At 43.7% G+C, this 25,733-nt stretch overlaps 1 protein-coding gene across 2 annotated transcripts; it reads left to right on the top strand.

The window, feature by feature from the left end:
* The first annotated feature begins 3,397 nt into the window (after positions 1 to 3,397).
* LOC311511010 (C4b-binding protein alpha chain-like) lies at positions 3,398 to 24,231 on the top strand. 2 transcript variants are annotated; one of them, XM_084611221.1, is made up of 13 exons: positions 3,398 to 3,562; positions 6,672 to 6,791; positions 8,024 to 8,212; positions 8,745 to 8,844; positions 11,082 to 11,167; positions 12,215 to 12,427; positions 13,977 to 14,159; positions 14,883 to 15,071; positions 15,661 to 15,843; positions 20,361 to 20,549; positions 21,176 to 21,364; positions 22,475 to 22,674; positions 23,926 to 24,231. In XM_084611221.1, the coding sequence occupies exons 2-13, from the start codon at positions 6,704 to 6,706 to the stop codon at positions 24,085 to 24,087; spliced, it is 1,971 nt and encodes a 656-aa protein (XP_084467347.1). In that variant the 5' UTR covers positions 3,398 to 3,562; positions 6,672 to 6,703; the 3' UTR covers positions 24,088 to 24,231. The 2 variants fall into 2 exon arrangements, with proteins under 2 accessions (XP_084467347.1, XP_084467346.1); XM_084611220.1 differs by having other exon boundaries at positions 6,632 to 6,791.
* The last annotated feature ends 1,502 nt before the right edge of the window (positions 24,232 to 25,733 follow it).

Below are 25,733 nucleotides of genomic sequence, written 5' to 3'. Positions count from 1 at the left end.
TGGTAAGAGGCAACAATGTCTGTGCTGCTGGAGTTATCAACTGCTTAGTGAGCATATAAGAGAGCAGAGGAGATAAGCAGCAAATTCTGATGCTGCCACACCTCCCTCACCCCAGATTGGGCGGAGGGGAAACAACAAAAGAAAAGTTTTTTTTTTTAACTTTGGGTTGAAAATTCCACATTATTGGCATGACCTAAGGCCCTGAATCAACTGCATGATGCTGTGCAAATAGGTTTATTTGCATTCAAGGATCTATATCGAGGTAGCTACACCAATGGAAACTTCCCGTGGAGTTGTGCTGCACCGGTATGAGATGAAACTTGCACCAGCATGACCCTTCCTGGTAAATTGAACTTGTACAAGCCCTATTTTTCCCTGGTGCATTGTGTGAATAGTAGGACTTTTGCTCCAGCATAATTGCATTGGTGTAGCAAATTGCTGTGTTTGTGCACCGTACAGGTCAGTGGTTCACAGTAGTTCAATTCCCCACGTAGGCTGCAACTTGTAATGTGATGGCCCAAATGGGAATTTGAACTGCTGCGAACCTCTGCTGCGTGGGAGCCACTTCGCTGGCTCAGGAGAGTATGTACTACACCAACACAATGTGGTTCTTTATCCACGCCCCACCCCCATTGGTAGATGTCAAGTAGAGGCTCATGGGTCTGTTATGCTCTCTGGATTAATGGATCTGGTCTTTCAACTTTGGCAATAGAGGCTCATGCGCTTAGAGTCAGAGGTCATGGGTTAAAACCTGCTCGAGGCTTTTTGGCACTTCGATCAAATTTAAAAGCACAATCAAGTCTGAGTTCTCTCTAGCTTAGTGATGTGCCTTCTGTTGCGTGTCTCTTGGAGAAGTCAAAGCCTGTATGCTGCTGTCTGCAAGGATGTACGGAAGATGGCAGAGCCCCTGTCGTGAGATGAACTGGATTGAAACTAAATCTGTGATGGAAATGGAGAAACTCCGCTTGGAAAAGCTAAAATTCCAGCTGGAGGGAAGGCAAGGCAACCAACTGATGTATGCAAAAGAGACCTAAATAAACGACTTGCCCCACTTGTTGGTTTGGTTTGTCTCCTTTTTAAATTTTCATGTGAATTTGGTGCCAGGGAAAGGCACTAGATAAGATTGGAGCAGCATGGGCAGCTGCAGAGCAAACTTCTTCAACACTGCCCCAAGGTGCTTCAACCCTTCTTTGCAAGGACCACCTGTAGGGGCAGGGGGGTTGTTCTGTCTCCGAGGCCTGTTCTGTCTTTTACATCTTGGCTGAGACTGACAAACTGGGGGGAAAAGGGGAGTCGGTTAGTACCAGTTCGAATTTTGTTTGTATAATGGTGATCCCGGTCCACTGGGAACTAGAATGACACCCACAACTCCATTCAGCCAGGCTTCCCCAACAGCCATCCTCTGGTAATAACTCTTCATCATCAGTGACATATAGTTCCAGTGTGGAACCAGGTGACCTAGCGGTCAGTCCAAGCCCTGCAGTGTAAATGCTGACAGTAGTTGGGTGTTCTAACCCTTTTCTTAAGTAGCAGTGAAAGGAACAAGCAGACACCAGCATAGAATCATAGGTCCCTTCCAGTCCTACGCTTCTCAATAGGTCATCTAGTCCAGTTCCCTGCACTCAAGACAGGACTAAGTAATAACTAGACCATTGCACATGCATATTTTAACAGGTTCTCCAGACCAGCAGAAGCAAAGAACACAACCAAGAAGGTGAATCCTCAGCCCCTGTGGTGTAACATTGCTCTGTGGATGGGTTATTGTCTTCTGGTTAACCTAGCATTGGCTGAATAAACTGCTTCCTTGCTGGAGACAGGATCCAGGGCTATTGGTTAGTCAGTTTTGACAATTCTTATGTTGTCTTAAGATGCCAGGATTGAAGGGGTAAGAAAATAAGCTGCTCATTTAAAAACTCAACAATACCCAAAATGAAACCAGTCTGAGGAGGAAGAAAGAGGCACAGAAGTGCCAAATGCTGAAGACGTTACTCAGTCAAAACACCCATGGACGTCAGTGAGCATTTGCCCCAAGTACGGAATCAAGTCAGGACTCTGGGATTTGACCCAGAATCAGAGAAATGTGGGGGCTAGAAGGCACTTTAAAAGGCCACTTAGTCCGCCCCACCCCCCCGTGCTGCGGCAGGATTAAGTATATCTGAATCATCCCTGATAGGGGTGTGCCTAATAAATTCTTAAAAGCCTCCCATGACAGGGATTCCCCAACCTCACTTAGTAATCTGTTCCAATAATTGCTTTTCCTAATATCTAACCTAATCTTTCTGTTGCTGTAAACTAAGTCAATTTCTTCTTGTCCTACCCTCAGTGGACAATAGATTGTCCTCTTTACAGCAACCTTTTACATATTTGAAGACTGATCTCATGCCCTCCCCCACCCCCCAGCCATCTCTTCTCTCCTCCAAACATGTCCCATTCTTTCAACTTTCCCTCATAGTTCATGTTTTGTAAACCTCTCTTTTTTTATTGCTCTCCTCTGGACTCTTTCTGATTTGTTCACTTCTTTCTTAAAGTGTCAGGTTTCAGAGGAGCAGCCGTGTTAGTCTGTATTCGCAAAAAGAAAAGGCGTACTTGTGGCACCTTAGTTTGGTTAGTCTCGAAGGTGCCACAAGTACTCCTTTTCTTTTTTCTTAGTGTGGTGCCCAAAACGGGACCCAGCACTCCAGCTGAGGCTGCAGCAGTGCTCACCAGCCCCGAGGAGAGTGGAACAATTCCCTCCTCTGTCTTACATAGCAAACTCCTGTTAATACACCCCAAAACATTGTTTGCCTTTTTTTGCAACAGCATCACACAGTTGATTCAGGAGACAAAGTACAGCATTTGACATTTTGGGCAGCGTGGCTGGTATTTTCAGAAGGGTCAAAGGGAGGGTCCATTTCCCCTGAGCTCCTTTGAAAATTCCAGCCTGTATCATTTTTGAATGAGTCAGAGACACTTGGAGAAACTATTGAAAAACCTCCATCATAAAATACCGTCAGGGTAAGGAGGCATCTACTCATATGATATACACAAACTGTTGTGGGTTTTCCACCGAAACGATCCCTGTCATAAATGCAAAATAGATAGTCCTTTGCAGTACAGTAGTTATATCCTGGCTGGCATGTCCACTAGTCTTTGCTCTTGGAACAATGAACTATTCAACCAAATTCCGGAGAACCCTTTATTCATGTCATTTTCAGTAAAGAGTTGGCAGATTAGCGCAGTAAGTAAACAATTTCGACATCTGCTTCCTGCGAAATGAATTATCTAACATTTGATTGCAGCTTGAATAATTTGCTTCCTTGTCATTTTAGAGGAGGAGTTAATCATTTATAGATAAGCTGGTGCACCACCCTTCCCCTCCCCCCCCCCCAGATCGAAACCTCATCTCAATTTCACCATATCTCAGCGTTTCTGTATGTGTAAGCATATTGTGCTAACTTCTTGTTTAGCATGGTGATCCCTGGGTGCAGGACAGGCTAGACGGGAAAAGTCAGAGATACCATTTCATCCTTCAGTAACCAAATAGACCTGAGCTCACTCTGCCGCCTGCTGACAAACCCTTCAGGTAAGTTGACTGTGATTGCAACCCAGCTACTTAAGGCAACATTCCTCTAAGAGAAGCCCAGGGGAAATGAGTTGCGGGGGAAGCAGGAAATCCAGAACCATTTATTAAACCTCAATATAATCTATTCTAGCAAATATGCCCCCGTGCACAGATATATTAGTAAACAAAGCCAGACCTAGCGGGGGGGGGGGGGGCTAGCAAAGCAGAACAACAGCAAGAAGTATTAGGTTTAAGGGAACGGGGGAGGAGGGGAAAGGGGGCGAGACAGAGAATGTGACTCTAGGTGATGTTTAAAAAGAAGTATTGGTTGGAAGCTAATAACTTTAACAAGAGTCTCTTGCTGTTGTCTATATGGGACACAATTTGCAGTCATGGGGTAAGATTTTTTTCAAAGGCTCCCAAGGGACTAAATGTCATTTTCAACAGTGACTCAGGCACTTAGGGTCTGATCCTGAACCATTAAAATCAATAGGAGTTTTGCCATTGACTTCCAGGGGAGCAGGTTCAAGCCCATAAACGCCTCAGGCACTTTTGAAAATGGGACTCAGGCACTTCTGAGATTTTTTACCCCAATCACTACTGACTTGTACAAAACTCCAGTTGACTCTGTTTACATATTTTTCACACGGCTGTACGTACATATGGGTATAATGTATTGCACAGCAGTTGTGCTGACTCCACTGGGAGCTTTACCTGCCCATATATGGTAGGGTTTGTTCCATAGAGATTTACGAATAGAGCAATTTTTTTTTCTGTCAGACTACTCTAATGGACTTAGAGGACTATATAAGTTCTCTGGAAAGTGCAGATCAACTTATGTCCCTGTAGGCATTAATTTGGCTGCCTGGCTGGAAAGTGCCAATATCCTGGCAATAACAAAGATTTTAAAGAGAGCCTGACAAACTGATAAGCAGTTGGCATATATTTTGGGGACAGGTTTGTGCTTTGGGCAGTGAATTTGTTACCTTGTATCATGCGGAAAGCTCAGTTGTTAACTGAGGAGTCAAATAACTTTATGCAAAGGACAAAAAGGCTCTGAAGAGTTACAATAAACCTTCCAAACAGACACAGTGAGTCTCATTCTTATAAAACAATGCAATCATTCTTAACTCTGAATCCTTATTTCAGTTATGTTTTACCTTATTTTGCTACTGCAAATATCAGCTACATGTTGTACAATGGTTATATGTAGCTAGCTAATTTAATTGTTTAATAGAGGAGTAGAAATTAACATAAGCCTTTCCATTAATCCCCAATAAGAGCCCAATGAGACATAGCTAGTGTTCATGCTCTCGCTCATCTAGTTTGAGTGCTCCGTTGGCCCCATCCAGGGGTGAGACACTGTGGTGTTGCAGTTTCAGAGTTAACTGCCCCATTGACTCTCGCTCTCCTGGTTTTCCTCGAGGGCACCCTCTTACGGTTTCAGGTTCCCTGCCATCACCTCTCTTGGGTGAAGACTTGCATCTCTTTCCCTCCTGGCGAGGAGTTTAGGCTTGCTGTCCCTCTGCACCTTGAGAGATTTCCTGTAATTAACCTTTTCCCAGGGGCGGCTACAGTCTGTACTAGCTACCAACCAGTCATCACAAAGCCAAATGCGTTTATTCTTAGGGTAAAAGAACTACAGAGTAAACATACAAAAATAAATAAAAGTTCCTATACGTATGCTAAAAGTATCCAGAGGTCCATCAGTCTTGTGGGACCCGGGTAAGCTAAAGTCCTTCCAACCCTTTTATAAGGGTTGAGGCCCCCCCTTTGGACAGAGGGTCCTGTGTCCATTTGCTGAATCGAAAGGAGGCCATGTGAGTTAGTTTAAACTCCGCCTTTTTTCCACTTTCTTTGTCTGTGGAATATCCAGTTTGACCTACTATATATGAAGCTCCCCAGGGAGGTGTTCGCATCCTGAGTGATTCACCTTAATCACCCTCCCCCACACACACATTATCTTTGGTTCCTGGAGGAGCTGTTGTCGCCTTCCCCCACACCAAAGTTGCAGACAGTCCCTGGCCCAGAGTGATGCACAACCCATTCATAAAATGAACACTATGTGGTCCCCAAAGATAATTCATGCAATTGCAATATCTGTCACAACTGACAGAAACAAATGGCTTTGATGGTTTGTTCTTTATCTATTCATGACTGTTTCTGTGAATGGGTACAGATGGGGAAACTGAGGCACGGAGTGGTGACGTTACTTGCCTGTGTTTGTCACAACAGGCCAGTAGCACAGCCAGGGATAGAACCCAAATCTCTTGAGTCCCAGGCCGCTGTTGTCTCCTTTAAACCACCCTGCCCTCCATTATTAGAAGTATTAGGACTTGAGAATTGGAGGTTGGCTCAAGCCATGTTAATCACATAACTTACGAGGTTAATGCAGGATGTGTTGTTGAACCCGGAAGTGTGCCAAGGCTCGGGCATTTCTGTTTACCGTGCTGTGAATGCTCCCTGGGAAAGTGAGATGTGAGGTAGGTTTCAGTAGATCGAAAAAATAAATAACTTCCTATTTATTGGCATTTTATTTTTCATTTGAAGAAAAACCATGACCTCAAAAAAGGCAAAGAAATGCGTCTGATTAAAGCCTGTAGGAGTTATGTGAAACTTGCCGTCAACCCCTTGTTTTCTTATTGTAGGGATGTTTGACTTCACCCCGGCTCTCAACTTTCCCCACCTTGCTTCTGTTTTTAATAGCCTAGGCTAGACCCTCAGCGGGTGTAAATCAGGGTGGCTCCACCGGCTTCGAATGACCCCAGTGGATGGAATGACCCCAGTCTACACCTGCTGAGGGCATGGCTCACTGACGTCTGTTGTAAAGTGCTTTGAGATCTACTGATGAACAGCGCTATGTGGGAGCTAGGTATTATATTCTGTTTATCATTACTTGTATGACCGAGCTCCTAGGAGCCACAGTCATGGACCAGGACCCTAGGGGCTAGCCACTGTGGGACCCTCGGGGCTAGCCACTGTATAAACATAGGCCAAAGAGATGGTCCCTGCCCCAAGGAGCTTACGATGTATGTCCATCCTAAATGTAAATGAAACACTTTACTCCCCTCCATCCCCATATTTTTACAGATCTTTAGTCTGGAAAGTGATGTACTAACGTCCTTGTTAGGTCTGCAAGAAGAGAACGTGACATAAAGAAAGATGGAATCTCTAAGCCCTGGAAAACCACGTTCTTACATAGCCACCATTCCACTGTTACTTGCTGCTGCATTCGTTGTTGCTGTACACAGTGAGTAAACATGAGTATCCGGCAAATCCATCTGGGTAAAATAAGAACCAGCCTGAGCATCCAGTGAAATCTCCGTGTGAGGAACCTCTTTTTGGAGGTTCATATAACTTTGTTGTTTTCCTCTGATCATTTTTCTTGCTGCCTCTGCACTTCTGGGCCTTGGACAGTCTAAAATTCCACTAGAAGTTTATCAGCAGTCTCGCAAGAGACCAGACTCTGTCTTCCTAATGCCCTTAGGGCTTGATGTTTTTTCCACACCCACCACCTTGTGCATCATTTACATAAGTGTAAAGTGTGTGTAAAGTGCTTCCAAATGAGGATTGTAGTGCAATACGTCCACTTTGCACTGGTATAAATGAGTGCACAAGGTGTAAGGCAACAGTTAACTGGAGACCCTCTTCAAGTTCTTGAGAGGTAAGAGGCTTGGAAAAATGTGCATATTTTGGGGTGATGAACAATCTGTGCTTAACGTCAGGCTGGTGGCTTGACATTCAGGATTTCTCCGGGTTGCATCCAAGATCGCAGGACTCTTGAGGCCTCCCTCATCATGGGTGCTTATAACTGGGGGGATGACTGGTGGCAAGAGTAGGCCACAAAGTTTTCTTCGCCTTTTAAGGACCTAAGCAGGACAACAACAATTTCTTTTTGAGTTGATTCTAGCACTTCCCCCCACACACCTTTTGGCCATTCCTTTCCTCTTTGTCCATCAGCTGGTGCCAATAGACCAGGTCTGCGTCACCTCCAATGACTTACCCTTTTCCACCTGGTTTCAAAGTGTAGAATAAACTGGGTACAAGGATACTAACTTTGGTTCTACCTTAGCAGCTCCGGTCCTGCTGCTTATCCGCCTTCTAGGATCCAGCCTGCAGTGTTTTGTGTCACAGCTGGAGACACAGCAACCATCACAGCGATGATGGGGAAGGGCATATTATGTTCTGTCCAAACAAGCTGCAGAGAAAATAATTCTTGCATCCTTATCCTCCCCTTACAGATGGGAAGATTGTTTTCCTGACTTTAAGGAGAACTTAGATTTGTTTGATGCCAAAAAAAAATTTTAAGCCAAATCTTTGAGAGAACCAGGTGGAGTGCCAGGGGTCAGTTAAGAGGGAGAGCTCAAGTATTTTGTTTACAACCCTTCTGCTATTCCAAGAAAGGACACTTTAGTAAATGAGGTCTGGACAATAGCATGTTTTCCTAGTTCCATATTTTTGACACCTCTGTTTTGTCACTAGGTGATTGTGGTGTGCCACCACGTTTTACTTCTGCTGAGCTGAAGGAGGAGTACAGAACTCAGAGTAAGTTTGCTGTTGGGAGCAAAGTGGAATACAACTGTCGCCCAGGTTATACCAAGATACAACGAAAGTTATATCTTTGGTGCATGCTATATTCTCAATGGTCATACACCAGAGAGCTTTGCAAGGGTGAGTATTTTGTTTTTTTACTTTTCTTTTTTAAACTAATTGATTTTCATCAGCCCTTTTTGATTAAAGAGCATAATGAGAGGGATTATATGCCTGGAGGGAGCGCTTAAGTTCACTGATGTGATATGAAGGCTTTCACCACTAAATTACCTGTTCGTATCTGAAACCTGGCTGCTCCTTGCTCTTCGTGGGCAACTCCAAAGATGTCTACAAAGGTTTCCTTCCGCTCTGGAGCTTTAAAACACAATGCTAAAAATGGATTTTGAACCTTAAATAATAGACTACTCCAGGCTGGAAGAAGTTATAACTGTCACAAGTGAAATATTCACAAGCACAAAAACATGGTAATGGAACGGAGTTTGATTTAAACAAACACATGCACAAATTCCAAGTTAAGTCTGGCTCTGTATCCGGAGCTGACAAAAAGTGAATAGAGTTTTGATGGAGACAGAATCTTTGGTTCTTTTATGGTTACATTTTACTGAGTCAAGACACACAAATCAAGAATAATTCCAGTCTTATTTCTTTCTAGCAAGATCATGCCCTCACCCCGGAGAGCCAGAAAATGGCAGACTTGTTATTCTAACAGATCTCATGTTTGGTGCAACAGTAAACTTCATCTGTGAAGAGGGGTGAGTAATGGGCAGCTTGTGCTGATAGATTTATAGGTTTTTAATTTCCAAAGGGACCATTATGATTATCTAGTCTGACCTCCTGTATAACACCGCCCAGAATGTTTCACCCATTGATGATCAAGCCCATATTTGTATTTGAGCTAGAACATACTTTTAGAAAGGATTCCAATCTTGATTTGGAGATTTCACCACATCCCTAGGTAGGTTGCTCAAATAGTTAATACCTTCCACTGTTAAATTCAGGCTACATACAAGGCACAAATTGTTACCTTGTTTCAGCTTCCAGCCATTGGATCTTTCTATGCCTTTTTCTGCTAAATTAAAGAGGCCTCTATTATCCAGCCTTCTAGCCGTGTAGGTACTTCCAGACCGTCCATGACCAAGTCACCTCTTAACTTTCTCTTTGAAAAGCAAAATAGATTTAGCTTCCTCCACCCTAATGAGGCAGATTTCCCCAGCCTCAGATCATTCTTGTAGCCTTTTTCTGCACTCTTCCCAATTCAATATCTTTTTTTTGAAGTGTGAACACCAGAACTGGATTCAGAATTTTTGTGGTAGCCTCATGGCTACTATATATAAAGGTAATACCACCTCCCAACTCACACTGAGTTGTCCCCTGCTTGTGTATCCATGTATCGCATTACCCCTCTTAGCCACAGCATCTCACTTGGAGCTCATGTTCACTTGGTTATCCACCACGAGCCCTAAGTCCTTTTCAGAGCCACTGCTTTCCAGATACAGGCTCCCCATTTTGGGTGACTTGCATTCTTTTTTCCTAGACCCATACCTTTGTATTTAGCTGTATTAAAATGCGTGGTGTTCAGATGAGCCCAGTTTACCAAGCAATCCAGATAACTCTAAAAAACTAACCTGGCCTTCTCATAATTTACCATTGCACCAATCTGTGTCATCTTCAGACTTCAATAGCAATGGTTTTATACTTTCTTCCAGATAACTGATCCAAATATTGAATAGCACTGGGCCAAGAATAGATTCCTGGGGGACCCCAGTAGAAAAGACCACTTTAAGGATTCTCCCACTCCCATACACTCTCCTTTTTTGAGCTATATCAGTTAAACCAGTTTTAATCTATTTAATATGTGCTACATTGATATATATCAACCAAAAATAAATGAATAAATATATATATTTTTGGTATAGTGCTGTTTTTTAGTCAGAATGGCATGCGGTATTAAATCCAGTGCCTTACAGAAGTCTAAGTCTATTATATCAATGAGTTATCTTCATCAACCAAACTTCTAATCTAATGAAAAAAACAATATCAAGTTTGTTTCATAAAATTTGTTTTCCATAAAACCATGAAAGCTGCTATCCTTTCATTCTTTACTGATTGCATCCCATGTCAGCCATTCCATGACTTTGCCTGGGATCAATGTCAGGCTAACAAACAAGGGACTCTGGGATGTGGCATATAAACCCCAGGAAAAGGTTAATGAGCTGATGTATGCTCAGTCAGCCCCACCCTGCTACACCTGCTGTCAGGTGTCAGGTTTGGAGGGAGGAGTTAAAAGTAGAGCACACAGCTCAGCTGGGGGCAGACTGGGAAGGAGAGCAGACCTCCAGCTCTCACTCAGAGAGGCCTGGCGAAGGCCAGGAATGGCTTGATAGACAGCTGCCTGCCAGGGACTCCCTGAGGGAAAGTGGGCATGACACAGGACTCTGTCTGATTTATCACCAGTGACCTACCTGCTGGTGCTGAGTAAGTCTGCTGCAGATGGTGGCCTGCCAGAAGGGGGTGACCAGATAAATAAAATACCTTTTGTTTCCTTACACCTGATTAGGGACCTGGCAATAGTTTGTCCTAGGCCCAGTCAGATTCCCATGATCCTACCTCCTCTTGTGAAGGCCATGATGAATCATGGGAGATGTAGCCTCACCAGGGAGACCACTCTATATAGGTAGAATGAGGCACCCAAGCTACAGCTTCAATGTGGCACTGTGGCAGCATTTTGGGATTAAAATATTTCAGTTTGGGGGCATTCTATTTTTCCATGAAACATGGAAAATGTCTGCAGAAAGCAGATAATTTTTTTTAAAAGCAACATTTAATTGAAAATCCAATTTGCTGTTGAAAAATAGTTTTGATGAAAATGTATTAACCAACCCTACTAATGATGATGTAAGAGAATCAAAGCCTTATTGATGCTGGACTAGGCAAGACATCCAATCTCAGTTTGTATCATGTAAATTCCCTTCCCTGCTGTTTTATTCAGGTACAGACTAATTGGAGATGCAGAAAGAAAATGTGTGCTTCTCGGATCACAAGTTACATGGGACAAAGAGGTTCCATACTGTCAAGGTGATTAGAGACTCTTAATAGCTTTGTGGGGAAAGTGTAATCAGGGTTAGACAATGAAAAGCATACTTTCTCCTGCTGGATGGATTCTGAAATACAACTCATTTGTCATTTCACTGCATGCTAAATTCTTGAACGCTTCAGTTTTGTTTTCCTCTTGCACCATGCTGTAGAAAAACTTGTTAGCTTTTGAATATGTTTGTTTGTGGGGTAGAAGCCCAAAAGACTCAGATTCTTGGTTAACAGAGCTTGGACCAGATCCCCAAGTAAATTGAATCAGACCCTTGCTCTTCAGTTATATAGTAAAAAAGGAAAGGAGGACTTGTGGCACCTTAGAGACTAACCAATTTATTTGAGCATGAGCTTTCGTGAGCTACAGTTCACTTCATCGGATGCAACCAAAGCTTATGCTCAAATGAATTGGTTAGTCTCTAAGGTGCCACAAGTACGCCTTTTCTTTTTGCGAATACAGACTAACACGCCTGCTACTCTGAAACCAGATATATAGTATTAACATGCTTATAGCACAATCTCTAAGCGCTTTACAGATATATTTATATTTAGGGATAACTTTGCCTGTCACTCATACGCAGCTATCCCTAGGATGGAAAGTGACAGCAAAAACTCCTCCCTTTGGAGAACGTGCCATAGAATCTTTAATACACTTGAATGGGCAAGACCTCGATTTGATTTCTCCTCCTTCCTTCGGCTTTCATGACCCTTGAGTCTGTGCATCCACTCCCACCACACCCTGGCTGCATAACTACCTTAGGAAAGGTGCCCCGTTTTCTAGTCTTAAAAATCTTGTCTCCCATAGGGCCAGATCCCCAGCTGGTGTAAATGGGCATAGCTCCATTGTAGTCAATAGGCTAGGTCCTCTGCTGGTGAATCAGCGGTACTCCCTTGGTGTCAATGGTGCTACACTGATTTTAAACCACCTAAGGTTTTAGTCCATTGCATTTCAGCCTCTTCTTCTCTTATAAGACTTTGGATATGACGTAAATTACATTCTCTCTTGCTTCCCTTCTTTCCTTTTTTCCCCCTCTTCAGTGATACCTTGCCAGCCTCCTCCAGAAATAGATCATGGAACACATACTGGGATGACCATGGAGGAATTCAACTATGGAACATCTGTCACTTACCAGTGTGACAGTATAGAGAGGGGACAGGTTCCTTTCTCACTTATTGGAGAGCCCTCCATTCACTGTACATCCACGGATAATGTAAATGGAGACTGGAGCGGGCCTGCCCCTGAATGCAAAGGTGATGGAATCCAATTACTGTAAAACATGGTGGCAGTGTGCACGTACGCATTAGCAACGTAAGTCGTAACGGTGCCACTGCTTAACAGATTGTCCCCAGGACTCCGACTCTTATTCCCACCCCTCACCACATCTTCTTAGTAACACCCTTTGGAGAACAGAGCCTAGTCTGAGATTTGCAGAGACACTAAGGGGTGCAGGGAACTGCACTTCTTGTGTCCAGATTGGCCTCAGTTCCCACCTCACCCGACCAAGAACAACTGCCTGCTTTCCTTGGTCTGCCCACGTTCTGTGTTCCAACCCCTCCCTCAGGCAAGGAGCCAGGAAGCTTAAAGAGGCAGTTGGTGTCCGTATGGGAGGAGGAAGTGACATGGAATCCTAGAAAAGCTTCATGGGGGGAGACAGGCTGGCAACATGAGACTGACCGCTGACATGGAGGAGAGAGGTGGACAAGGTCTTCCGCTTCTCAAAGGGAGAAGCCGTGCCAAGACAGAGAGGATGGAGCAGGGCTTGCAGCTGGGTGGGGAAGGAGAGGAGAAGAAGGAGAGAGGAGTAGAGTTTATTCAGCTTCCGTCCTCACTTAAGAGTCCTCTGAAGAAGAATACTGGAGCTGATAGAAATTTTTTCAACAAAGATTTTTATGTCAAAAAAAGTCCTTTTTTGAAAAAAAAGCAAATTGTTTTGCGAAAAACTGTCCACTTTACTAAAAATGTTTTATTTTTCATGTCATTGTTTTTAATGTTTTCCCCCCAAAACTCATATAAAATGTTATTGAAATGGCCATGGAACTTACTGAAAACCCCATTTTATGGGTGTTTTTTTAAAATTGATCATATTTTTGATAAGACGTATGTGGGAAACAAATCTAATTATTTACTCGAGAAATTATTCCTGTTGAGGTTTCTGCAGGTAAACCAGGAGCATATCTGCCTGTCTTCTTCACAGGAGACCAGATCTGAGTGTCTGTGTCAGCTATAAGTGCAGCTGGAACTCAGGAGAAATGATTTTATAATGTCCACAAATGATAAGCAACAAGACGGAGCAGTTCCAGCAGCTCCTGCTGCCCAATACCTCTCTTGTCAAAGACTGTAAGCACTGTGTGTGCTCTCACTCTCTTCCCCCGCCACCCCCAACACCATATCCCCACAATTGCCTGGGACAGAACTGCCTTTGCAGGTGGTCACAAATTCAGCAGGCGTAGTTTGATACTTTACTTGAATTAAGAAAAGGCTAGATGAAGACTAAAACTTGCCTACTAGGTTCGATCAAAACTGATGCCCCAAGGAATTTGAGAACATAGCATCAGACCCACTGATACTTTTCTGCTTTTCCTTAACACAATGTTTCAGATAGGTGGTTTCTGGGGGGGGACAGGGGCAGGAGTGTTCAAACATGTCATGATATCTCTGCAGGGCCATGTGTATGTGCTTTCAAATCTGTTCATATCCTCCTGGTAAATAGATCTGATTCCTCAGAAGTATCTTCACTTCGTTTCCCAATTTTTAATATAACAGTAAACCTCCCAAGGTGACACTGTTTTTCTTACACAGTCATTCGCTGTGAACAGCCAAAAGTTGACCATGGAAAACAGGTGACTGGATATAGTCCTGTCTACACCTACAGAGCCTCCGTTCTGTTTGAGTGTGAACACCGCTACACCCTCAAAGGCAGTGACATACTTCAGTGCAATGAAAATAGTAGATGGGATCCTCAGTTACCAGTTTGTGAGCGAAGTAAGTGTCATATGGGGACTACCACCTCCTTCAAACTGACCCTGCAGCCCTTGTTCGCCCAAGTTTCAGGGACAGCCAGTTTGATGTCCCCTTTGTTTTAAGAGAGGAAATAGTGACTGCTGTGCAAGCCTGCATGCCACTGTGCTGACACAGCTCCGTGACGCTTCGGTTAAATGACTTGTATGCTGAAAACAGGGATTCCAGTTTTATTCTATTGCAGGCAGTGTTGCCGAGTGAATAGAGTACTGAAGTGGGACTCAGGAGACCTGGGTTCTATCCCTGCTGAGTGACCTTGGGCAAGTCACTTCCTCGCTCTGTGGCCCAGTTTCCCCTGTAAAAGGGGAATAAGGATACTGATGTTCTTTGTAAAGTGCTTTGAGATCTACTGAAGAAGAGCCATGTATTATTGTTTATGTATTTATTGTATAAGTTCTTATACTGCACTCATCACCATAATGTCTGAGTGCCTTCCAGTATTGCATTAAATAATGTAACTATGCACCTGGCATGTGTTTTTTGTTTTGTTTTTTTTCCCTCTCATCCTCTCCTCAGGAGAGAAGCATGTGCCATGGGGTTTCTTGTTTTGTGATAGGGTTTTAGGTTTTTGGGTTTGTTTGTTTGTTAATATACATGTCTTTCATGTCACATTCGTGTAGAGAAGAATTATTTCTCAATAAGATTTCCTGGTTATGTATGTCCTCAAACTTTTATTTTTACTCTTAGGTAGTTGTGATGACCCACCTTACATTCGTAATACTTTTCGAGATCATTCTAACAGGAACTTGTTTCCGGCTGGGACTGTAGTGAAATATAACTGTGTGGGAGGTTATGAGTTAATCCCTGGAATATCCTCTGCGAATGTTACCTGTCAGAAAGATTTTACATGGTCTGAACAGCAAGAATTTTGTCAGAGTAAGCATATTAATCTTTGGTTTAGCTTTCTTTGTTTTAATTGAGCTACAAAATTAACACAAATGTAGGAAGCTATACTCTATAGTCGATATGTGGTTCAAAGTAAGTGTGTGTCTGTCTGTCTTCTGGGAATTCTTACTTTAACAGTAGGAAGCAGGGTCAGAGTTAATTGTTTACACATTTATGAACAGATCTGTTGCTCCCACCCACGATCTCCATCTTATCTAAGGCAGATTATAATCAAGGTGGATTCTACACAAAATTTATTGTTACACAGCAATCGGTGTTGTTTAGAAGCCTGCTGAAAACCAAAATACCGTGCCAACTTCAATTCAAATAGTTACCCAGAAGAAAACTGGAAAGGGTACTCCTCAATCCATGAGGCACGCCCAATAACACTCATGGCAGGAAGAAATGATTTGCTGTGTCTGTCGATGATATAAAACTTCCACCTAAAACCAGCCTCTTCAAAAATGTGAAGGAAATGCTGACTTTCTGTAGCTAGCAAAATGTTCAGCTGCTCCTTGTAAATGAATCTGCAGAATTGTTTTTGCTCTGATTTAACACTGGTGGTGGTGGTGTTTCACAGAAATTAGATGTCCCGATCCAAACATTACCAATGGAACAGCGAGACCTACACAAGCAATCTATGAGTATGAGGACACGATTAGCATTGTTTGTAATCCCGGTAACGCCCTCAAGGACAGTTATGGATCGATTAAGTGCGAACAGAATGGTGCATGGCATCCTGCATTACCAATTTGCGAACCAGGTATGTATAAATGATGAAGAACTCTGACATGGTGACCTGCTATCCCTGACCTACTCCCAAACAACGTAATTGCTGCATAATTATATATTTATATTATGGTAGCACACGGAGGCCCCAGTTGGGAAAGAGGGCCTCTCCCTTCACTCCCTCCCCCACCTCGTCCCTTCTTGTTTCCCGTCTTCGGCCTCTATCACCCTGAACCTCTGTCTCCCCCTTCAGTCCTCTCCTGAAAGGTCCTGAGGATCCTATGTCCTTCTTAGAACACTGATCCTGGTTTCCTGGACAAATTCCAGCTCTGCCATTGCACTCTGCCTCCCTCTGTTTCTCCTGCAGTTTCAAAAGGATGTGGTGTTTTTTGTCACTTAGGCCCTCATTCCACAAAGTCCTTGAGCACGTGCTTAACTCTAAGCACAGGCGTAGTGTTGATTTCAGTGGAGCCACTTCCATGCTTAACTTTAAGCACATGTTTAAGTGCTTTACTGAATTGGGACCTTGGAGAAATAGCTGCATTTCTCTGGTGGATGAAGTAGCTCTGGGCGTAACAGGTTGAAAAGTATGATAGAAATGCAGGGTCATTACAATGACTGACAGGTAGGCCAAATGCTACTGGCACAGAGGCATCTCACAAACATTCTTTCCGCTCCCTTTCTCTACCCTTCTTCCATCATGAGGCAAGCACACACAAAGGTAGTCAATGTATGTTGTTAGCGGCACAGAAGGAACAAAGTTGGTGAATGGCACTGCATGAGCTTACTAGTGGGGTGGTAGTGGTGTTGTAAGATTTTGGTTCATTCCAGCTCCCCACACCCAGTTCATTCCAGGGTACTTGACCTGCGGGGTGTCAGCAGATCTCTGGTAAAAGAGGAGAAAAGGAACTGATGAAGGTTGGGGTCTGTAGTGGGTAGGCTGAGCTTCCTCTGAAGAAATCTGCCGGGAGAGTAGATGTATGAGTGACGGTGACAGACCCCATTGTTTGAGTCATCTTAAGTACACACAGCCCTCTGTGAACACAGAAAACAAGATCCCTGTGCTTGTAGCTGGACTGGCTTTGTGACCCGTTGACTCCATCCCATTTCAAAAAGTGGTTTGAGGGTACCACTATTTTCCTTCCACCCAAAGAAAGCATCACCCCACAGTGCTATTAGCCAGTTCCAATTTCACACACTTTTTCTTGGTGTCCATACATTATCCTTCTTTGAATGTTTTTAGTTCTTTAAATTAATCTGACTGAATCTCACATGATAGGTTCATCTCTATTTTACGGGGCTGTTGTTACAGTTTGCAAACCAGTTTGTATAAATGATGATGAACTCTGATACAGTGACCTCCCATCCCTGATTTTGAAAGGAACATCTAACACAAAGTGTAATTGCTGGTACTTCTATATTTATATCATGGTAGCACACAGAGGACTCAGTCAGGATCCAATGTCCCATTGTGCTGGGTGTGAAACCTTGGGGGAAGTATTTCTTCCGCCTTACCCTGCGGTGATTAGGTATCAGCTGGAGTATTGTGTCCAGTTCTGGGCGCCACATTTCAGGAAAGATGTGGACAAATTGGAGAAAGTCCAGAGAAGAGCAACAAAAAAGATTAAAGGTCTAGAAAACATGACTTACGAGGGAAGATTGAAAAAATTGGGTTTGTTTAGTCTGGAGAAGAGAAGACTTGAGGGAGGACATAAAAGTTTTCAAGTACATGAAAGGTTGTTACGAGGAGGGAGAAAAACTGTTCTCGTTAACCTCTGAGGATAGAACAAGAAGCCATAGGCTTAAATTGCAGCAAGGGTGGTTTAGGTTGGACATGACATTAGGAAAAACTTCCTAACTGTCAGGGTGGTTAAGCACTGGAATAAATTGCCGAGGGAGGTTGTAAAATCTCTATTGGAGATTTTTAAGAGCAGTTTAGACAAACACCTCCCAGGGATTGTCTAGATAATACTTAGTCTTGCCATGAGTACGGGGGACTAGACTAGATGACCTCTCAAGGTCCCTTCCAGTCCTACAATTCTATGATTCTATGTGGGGTACATTGTCCCCTACCTAAATGACTGGTGTCTTGGCATTGTGATATCTATGACGGGCAATTTTATCTTTTCTGTGTCTATCGGCATGCTCAAGTAGTACCAAAAGATGCACGTAATAAGTGAGTATTTAGTGGGCCTTTACTCCCTAATGACAGTAGCAAAATGAAGAACATGGTCCACAGATTGGGCAGATTGGCTTCTAGTTTACTTGTTCTGCTAGGCACCTTGATAAAACTTCACAGATGTTGTTGATAGAGTGAGACAAATACACCCCAGCTCCAGCGGAGAGCTCCATGTGGTGAATTTCCTGGTGTTTGTGCTTCTTCACTTTGATCTTCATGGAATGAAGTATTCCTCTACTACATGAATTGGTTTGATTGTAGAATGGAATCATATGAAGATTCACCTCCTCCTTCAATTTGTACGCTTGCATTAGCTACTTTTTAATCACATTTTCCAGATTACTGGAGTGTATTCCACAATTCTACCTCCATAGCCTTGGAAGCAGAAATGAATCCACAAGGACAAAGCATGTCTCGGTGCAGGATTGGATGGAACCTTCTCCCAACTCTGCCTGTACCTTGTAGATATGTAATTCACTTTCCAATTACCATATTGACTAATGACTCCCACCTCTCTGCAATTTTCTCATTTACTGTGGGACTAAGATTGTGTAATACGTCTGTCTCCCACTTTTACAGGAGACCTGATTACTTTGGCATACCATCGCCACCTGTTTGCCAACTGATTTTTCTGTTTTCTTAGTAGCTAAATTATATGCATAGCAAAGTCTTCATCTCAGGTCCTTCACATGCGGCTGATAGGTTATCGCAGCTTGCCTTTGCTGTTGGATTTCAAAGTACAAATCAGTTGATAGCAAAGGATGCCTGCCAAACATAGAAAGTATGGGCTCTCTCCCATTGCATCATTCTTAGCACAATTACATACCAATCCTTTAACTAGCAACTATACCTGAGGAAGATCCTTTTGTCCTTTCCTGCAGGTTAGTGTTTACCCCATCTAGAGAATGGGAGAATTTTCAGTCTCCCCATAGTCTCCCAGTACTTTATATCTATTCTTCATTAGCCAGCATTTAAAGAATGCTGTTTATTGGAGTTAGTGCCCGGACTATATGTCCGTACAAATAAATGCCTTTTGCAGTTCAGATTTCTTGAAGATAAATATGCTTTGTACCTTTAAGGACTAGTCCTGAGTTAAAAAGGCTTTGGCAGAAAGATTGCCCTGGATTAAGGGAGCTATGATGGGAGAAGGCCTCCACAGTGCCTTGTTCCCACAGTGGTCCAAAGACCAGACAACATTGCCCCAAATGTAGATGATGTTGGGTGAGGATGGCTGGGATGCCCAGAGGATACAATGATTCTATGCCTCCCTTAGCAGCCAACTTCACTGTGACCATTAGAAAGATCCCATCACAGATTAAAGTTGCCATCCCCCAACGCAACCATTGAGTGGGAGCATGGTACAAATGCTTCTGGCACCCTCATCGGTGTTGGGTCAGTTCTCAAAACACTAAGCACATTAAAAGAGAATTTTAAGTATCCATGAATTTTCAAAAAGCCAGATGAGGGATTAGAGAAACCCAGGGGGTGAGGTAATATCTGTTGTTGGAATTATTAGTTGAGCATTTTCAGAGCTTTAGGCCTATTTCAATGGGCAGTACTGGGACTGCTTTATGCGTCACTCCGGCTACTGTTGGAAATGTGTGATGATCCCGGAACAGTGTCAGAAGACTAAAACTAACCACTACAAAAAATATCACCTGCTAGAACCAGCTCTATCCCCATCTTTCACCCGAAGCAGTCGTCCTCCTCCTCACTAGTTCAAGAAGGATGGACATATGGGGAAAAGATGGCTCATTATACTGGGAGGGTGGTGTGGTGAGAAAGTTCAATAGATAGTGGGGATGGGTGGGAAACTCGGGGGACACCAGAACAGTCTCATAACTTGGAGGAGGCTTGGCATGCTCGTTCAGGGGGTTCTGGCAGAACTCAGTGGCTATAGAAGGGGATCAAATCTGGAATTTGATGGTGTGTATGTAGCAGGGCCAGTTTAATGACTCAGGGAGCCATGCAGGAGGAGCCTACTGTTGAAGTTGATGGGAGCTGTAGGCCTTCCGTACTTCTCAGGGTCTGGCTGTAATTCTCAGTCATTCAGTGCAGTTATTCAGTGTCGTCCGCATGTGAACAACAATCCCTGGGGCCCTTACAGGTCCAAGAGACATTTTAAGAGAGTTTTGCATGTTGCTGTTTTTAATCTTTGCTCTCCCAATGCCATGGGTATGATGCTAGATCACAGCCAGAAACTAACAGAAAGTGCTGGCAGATTGTCAGAGGCATTAGACACTGGTGCCCCTCCAAGCACCATTTTTTTTGGAAATGTACTGCCGGGAAACCCCACAGTATTTATGCTGCCTCCCTGCTTTTAGGGGATTGCTCGTTCTGTATCGCTGCTGTATTTTCCCCTTTTATTATAGCTTGTGATCCACCTCCACGCATCTCTAATGGATGGGACATCCGCAGCTGGAAAGACGTTTTCCATGTTGGCTCAAGTGTGACCTACGTATGTGAGGATGGTTGGTCACTTGTTGGAGTATCCTCCATTCAATGTATAGCTGGTGATGGGGGAACTCCGCGCTGGGATCCACCTGCCCCTGAGTGCAAAGGTGATTCATTTCTTCATCACACTAGAATGACTGAGATTAGAAAAGGGTGGAGGGCACATTGCAATGACCTGGGGGCTATTTAACATCTTAGCCCTTCAATACTGAAAATATGGAGAGCCAGGGGCCAACTCATTGCAGACTCAGTGTCTATAGAAGGGGATCAGATCTGGATTTTGGGGGTGCATATGTAGCAGGGCCAGTTTAATGACTCAGGGAGCCATGCAGGAGGACGCTACTGTTGAAGTTGATGGGAGCTGCAGGCCTTCTGTACTTCTCAGGGTCTGGCTGTAATTCTCAGTCATTCAGTGCAGTTGTTCAGTGTCATCCGCATGTGAACAACGATCCCTGGGGCCCTTGCAGATCCAAGAGCCATTTTAAGAGTGTTTTGCATGTTGCTGTTTTTATCTTTGCTCTCCCAATGCCGTGGGTATGATGCTAACTCACAGCCAGAAACTAACAGAAAGTGCTGGCAGATTGTCAGAGGCATTAGACACTGGTGCCCCTCCAAGCACCATTTTTTTTGGAAATGTACTGCCGGGAAACCCCACAGTATTTATGCTGCCTCCCTGCTTTTAGGGGATTGCTCGTTCTGCATCGCTGCTGTATTTTCCCCTTTTTTATTTTAGCTTGTGATCCACCTGCACACATCTCTAATGGACGGGACGACCGCAGCCAGAAAGAAGTTTTCCATGTTGGCTCAAATGTGACCTACGTATGTGAGGATGGTTGGTCACTTGTTGGAGTATCCTCCATTCAATGTATAGCTGGTGATGGGGGAACTCCGCGCTGGGATCCACCTGCCCCTGAGTGCAAAGGTGATTCATTTCTTCATCACACTAGAATGACTGAGATTAGAAAAGGGTGGAGGGCACATTGCAATGACCTGGGGGCTATTTAACATCTTAGCCCTTCAATACTGAAAATATGGAGAGCCAGGGGCCAACTCACTGCAGATTCCTCCTTTTCAGCAGACCAAATGCTCCCAGCTGGGATGCCCACTGCCAGTGTCCTCTCTGCCCTGGCACTCATACATATGATCTGCCCTGAGCTATGCCCTAACGTATGCTTGATCCTCCCATTTCCACCTTGCTGAATTTCTCCCTCAGACACACCCCTCAACTGACCCATCTCTTGGTTTGTGGTTCCCAATCCAGCTGTCCTGATGGTGGCACTTTTAATATAGACTCCCTTCTGTGTGTGTGGTCTCGGTATGTTTGTGGGGACAATCTGAGTCCAGGTGCTGGACTCTTCTGTAACTTCTCCAACTTCCCTGAAGCCACTCCTGCTTCTCAGTGGAGTAAGTCAAAAGGCAATCAGGCCTTACATTTCTCTGTCTAAGGTGTTCGTAGTGTGCCAGTCACTGTGGTATCTTTGGCATCCTACAGGATGAAAGTCACTATAGAAGCGTAAGACGCTGTTAAGGACCAAGTTCAGCTCTTGGTTCCACTAGTATCAATCCAAGGCAACTCCACTGACTTCCATGTACTTCTCCCTCACTGCAGAGGAGGGTAATTCTGCAATAGACCAAAGAGGCTGTTTTAAAAAAGGCCACAAGTGTGCCTGGGAGTGAACTGCACGTTCACAGTTGTCCCAAGACTGCCAATAAGACGTCCTTAAATGAACCAACAGAGCGCCTGTGCTCTGCTGCTCCATGTGGGGGCTTTCAGCTGCCGATGCCTGCAGGAAGTGCCCATGATACACAGCACTGGATGGGATTTCACTCGCACCGTTTTCTTGTTGTTCTCATGATGTTTGTTTCTCCGAAGAGAGAGATGCACTGTGGGTTTAATGTTACTTGCAGATTATTTCCCTGCAAAACCAAAACAGCTGCAATGAAGTGAACTAAGAGCATGATTTACAGACAATAAGCACCATGCATCTCCCCCTCTCACTGAACTGTCTTCTCTTCTTCCTTTTCCTTTCAGTTCAGTGTCCAAAGCCAGATGTGCAAAATGAAGAAATGGTCAATGCGTTAGATGAAAAAATGTGGTACAACGTGAATGAAAGCATTACTTTCAAATGCTCTCCTGGGTACCAATGTTCAGACCTTTGGTATCAGTCTACAACAGACAGCGTGAATGTTACATGTTTAGCTAATGGCACCTGGACCGTGTTACCCGTGTGTGTAAGCATTACAGTCCATTTGGATTTCTTGATGCACCCTGTCCAATTTCTAGTGTAAAACAAAACACTGTCTGAATGTGTCTTTGCTTCTTTAAAATAATGAGATCCGTGTGGCGAGGGAGATAGATCTGCCATTGATACAACATAAGTGGAAAAAATAAGTGGACCTGAAAGCAAACACATCCCATCACTCCCCCACCCCATCCCTTTCTTGTATTTTAAGGGAGAAGGTTTTCTTCCTTTGCAGTGGCTGCTCCATGCCCAAAATAATATAAAATAGGTAAAATCTGGTGGTTAAAAATCACAACAGGAAGAAAATGTTATGCCCCATTATGAAATATATATACAGAGAGAGGTTTTCAAAGCAGTCAATGGTGTGATACGTTATGTATCTTCTGTTGGTCTGGGGCACAGTATAAAACAAATATCATGACTGACTGCTTTACTGAGCAACTGCCAGTGTGTTCAACATTGTACAAGTGTAAATGGAGGTCTGGTTCCTGTCCCAGGAGTTGACAGTCCAATGCCTGATTCTGCAAGTTGCTCAGAACTTCCTCAGCGTTGCTTAGCAGTATCAGAATTGAGGGCACTCAGCTGGCATTTATCGGGATCAGACCCTAAGTCAGGCACAGAGGATATGAGACGGACACATGTAATAGACTGTGCGTATGTGCAGAAATTGTAAATGACCAAAGTCTTCCCAAGGCAGCTGCCAAAGCTGAGCGCCCTGTCTCTCTGCTTCTCAGCTATTGCCACCCACGCCTGCTATCTCCAGGGCCACAGAGGCAGAGAGCCCAGTTGCTCTGTTGCCCTGGCCCCTGGAGTCAGGAGGAGTCTGAGTGCCCAGGCTGTCTAGCTGCTGGAGCTTGGATGGAGTCTGTGCGGCCAGGGTCTCTGCCTGCTGGCTGGTGTGATCAGCCAGGAAGCCAAAAAATTTCTATTTGGGGGTCTCTTGAAGTAGAATTTTTCTTGAAATCCCTTCCCATGAAAAATTTCAGGGTCGTTTTTGTTTTTGTTCCGGTTCAGGATGAAACTGTTTTCAAAAGCACAATATATTTCACATGAAATTTTCATTTTCTGGCCAGCTCTAACTGAGAATGTGCAACACCTTTCAGAATCCTATAATATGTCTGAGACAGACACATGTAACACACTGGATAATGGCTCAGATCAAAAAGGAGCAAGCATGCTTGTGAGTATAGGTCCTTATTATCTTCAGCGTAATCACATTCCCTCTGTTTCTGTTTTACAGAAGAAACAACTCGATTCCCCTCAGTGCAACATGGTTCGCGAGTGTATAAAGTTTCTCCACTGCAATGTGTCTCTGACAGAACTGAAACTCCTGCTGGAAGTGCAGAAACTGTATCTGGAGATTCAGAAACTTAAGCAGGACCTACAAAAATATAAAGAATAGCTGAAATCTCTGACGCATTTCTGTGATAAACTGTCTCCTTTGGCTGCGGTTTGTATAATTACTTTGTACATATGACAGGTTTCAGAGTAACAGCCGTGTTAGTCTGTCTTTGCAAAGAGAAAAGGAGTACTTGTGGCACCTTAGAGACTAACCAATTTATTTGAGCATGAGCTTTCGTGAGCTACAGCTCACTTCATCGGATGCATTCAGTAGAAACTGCCTTTCCACGGTATGCATCCAATGAAGTGAGCTGTAGCTCACGAAAGCTCATGCTCAAATAAATTGGTTAGTCTCTAAGGTGCCACAAGTACTCCTTTTCTCTTTGTACATATGATGATTGTTACTATTTGCAGAGAACTTGCTAGTACGTTTAGTGATCCAGGAAGAGATTAGCCTGTGCATCAGGAATCAGATTTTTTTCATGCTGTGCGCCAGTGGTTACGGTTTGGGGTTTTTTTGTTCTTTCCTTTCAATCTCACAAATGTAAGTCCCTACTTGATAAACTAGGGATTTCATCCTCTTATATATTTGTGAGGGCTATAAGTAAAAGGGTTGAATTCAGATTCCTTTCAGTTCAGAAAGGGAAAGCAAGTTGAGAGAAACTAGATTAAAATGTATGAAAGTAAACCTTCAGTTGATGCAAGCTTCAGACCCTCTGCAGAATACACCAACAACGTTGAGCTTTCAGAAATCACCCAACTGTTGCATATATTTAACCTAAGTGCATTATAACCCAAACATGTTTAAAGTAATGAATGGCTGTTTAACTGCCTGATAGCCATGAACCTTAAGGGCAACTCTGTTCGCAAATCCCTCTGCCCCACTGTGAAAATGTAAAGCATAAAAAAGCCAATTTTCTGCCCTATTCTCTTATTTAAAAAGTCAGCAGTTTTCCTTCCTAAACTGAACAAATCTATTTTTGGTTGACTTCAATGCTGGTATCATCTGCAGCATTTCTATATCCTCACACACACTCCCACGAATCGATGGTGAAAATTTAACTGTAGAGCAGCAACCAACTAACCATCTCCCCATTGCCCAATGAATGATAGGGGCGTCCTCTAACCTACGCCATTGTGATCAAGCAATTATTTCTGTCCTGCAGGGCTACAATAAAGTGCAACTGTAAAAACTGCCGATTGTCTTTGTTTTTATAATTTTCTCCCTTTGGCTGTAAGACAGGAAAGTGCCCAGCAGGTTTAAAGGCTCCTTTTCCTGCTGAGGAGTGAAGCATGGCTCGGTTTGCATCTGTAAGTCAGGAGCAGCTTTGAGTCAGATACATCCCTGGGTAATGACATTAGCGGAGGCGGATAGAGTAACAGCGGGGATGAATTTGACCCACAGGATAAATAGCAAGGATCCTTTGGTAACTGGACTGCCTCTTGTGTTTCAGAAATCAGCACAGTTTGGGGGTGCTGATCAGGACAGGGTGGCGTAGTGCTGCTGTGTCAGAATAACTTTGTGTTTGTCCCCAGACCAGAAAAATAACAATCCTGCATTTCTCTTCCACTGAGAAACCTGAGCTGTACAGCGCTGCACTGGTAGGTGCCTCTCTGCAAACTTTACACCTTCCAGCAGCATCCTCTAAAGAAAAAACAAGTGTGTGCAGCCTGCAGGGGATGCTAAACATTAATACCCCTCGATGT

The sequence above is a fragment of the Lepidochelys olivacea genome, assembly GCF_965140295.1.
Source record: "Lepidochelys olivacea isolate rLepOli2 genome assembly, chromosome: 21".
NCBI classification, from domain to species: Eukaryota; Metazoa; Chordata; order Testudines; family Cheloniidae; genus Lepidochelys; species Lepidochelys olivacea.
Note: the sequence above shows the minus strand (reverse complement) of the source record. Positions and strands in the feature narration are given on the sequence as shown.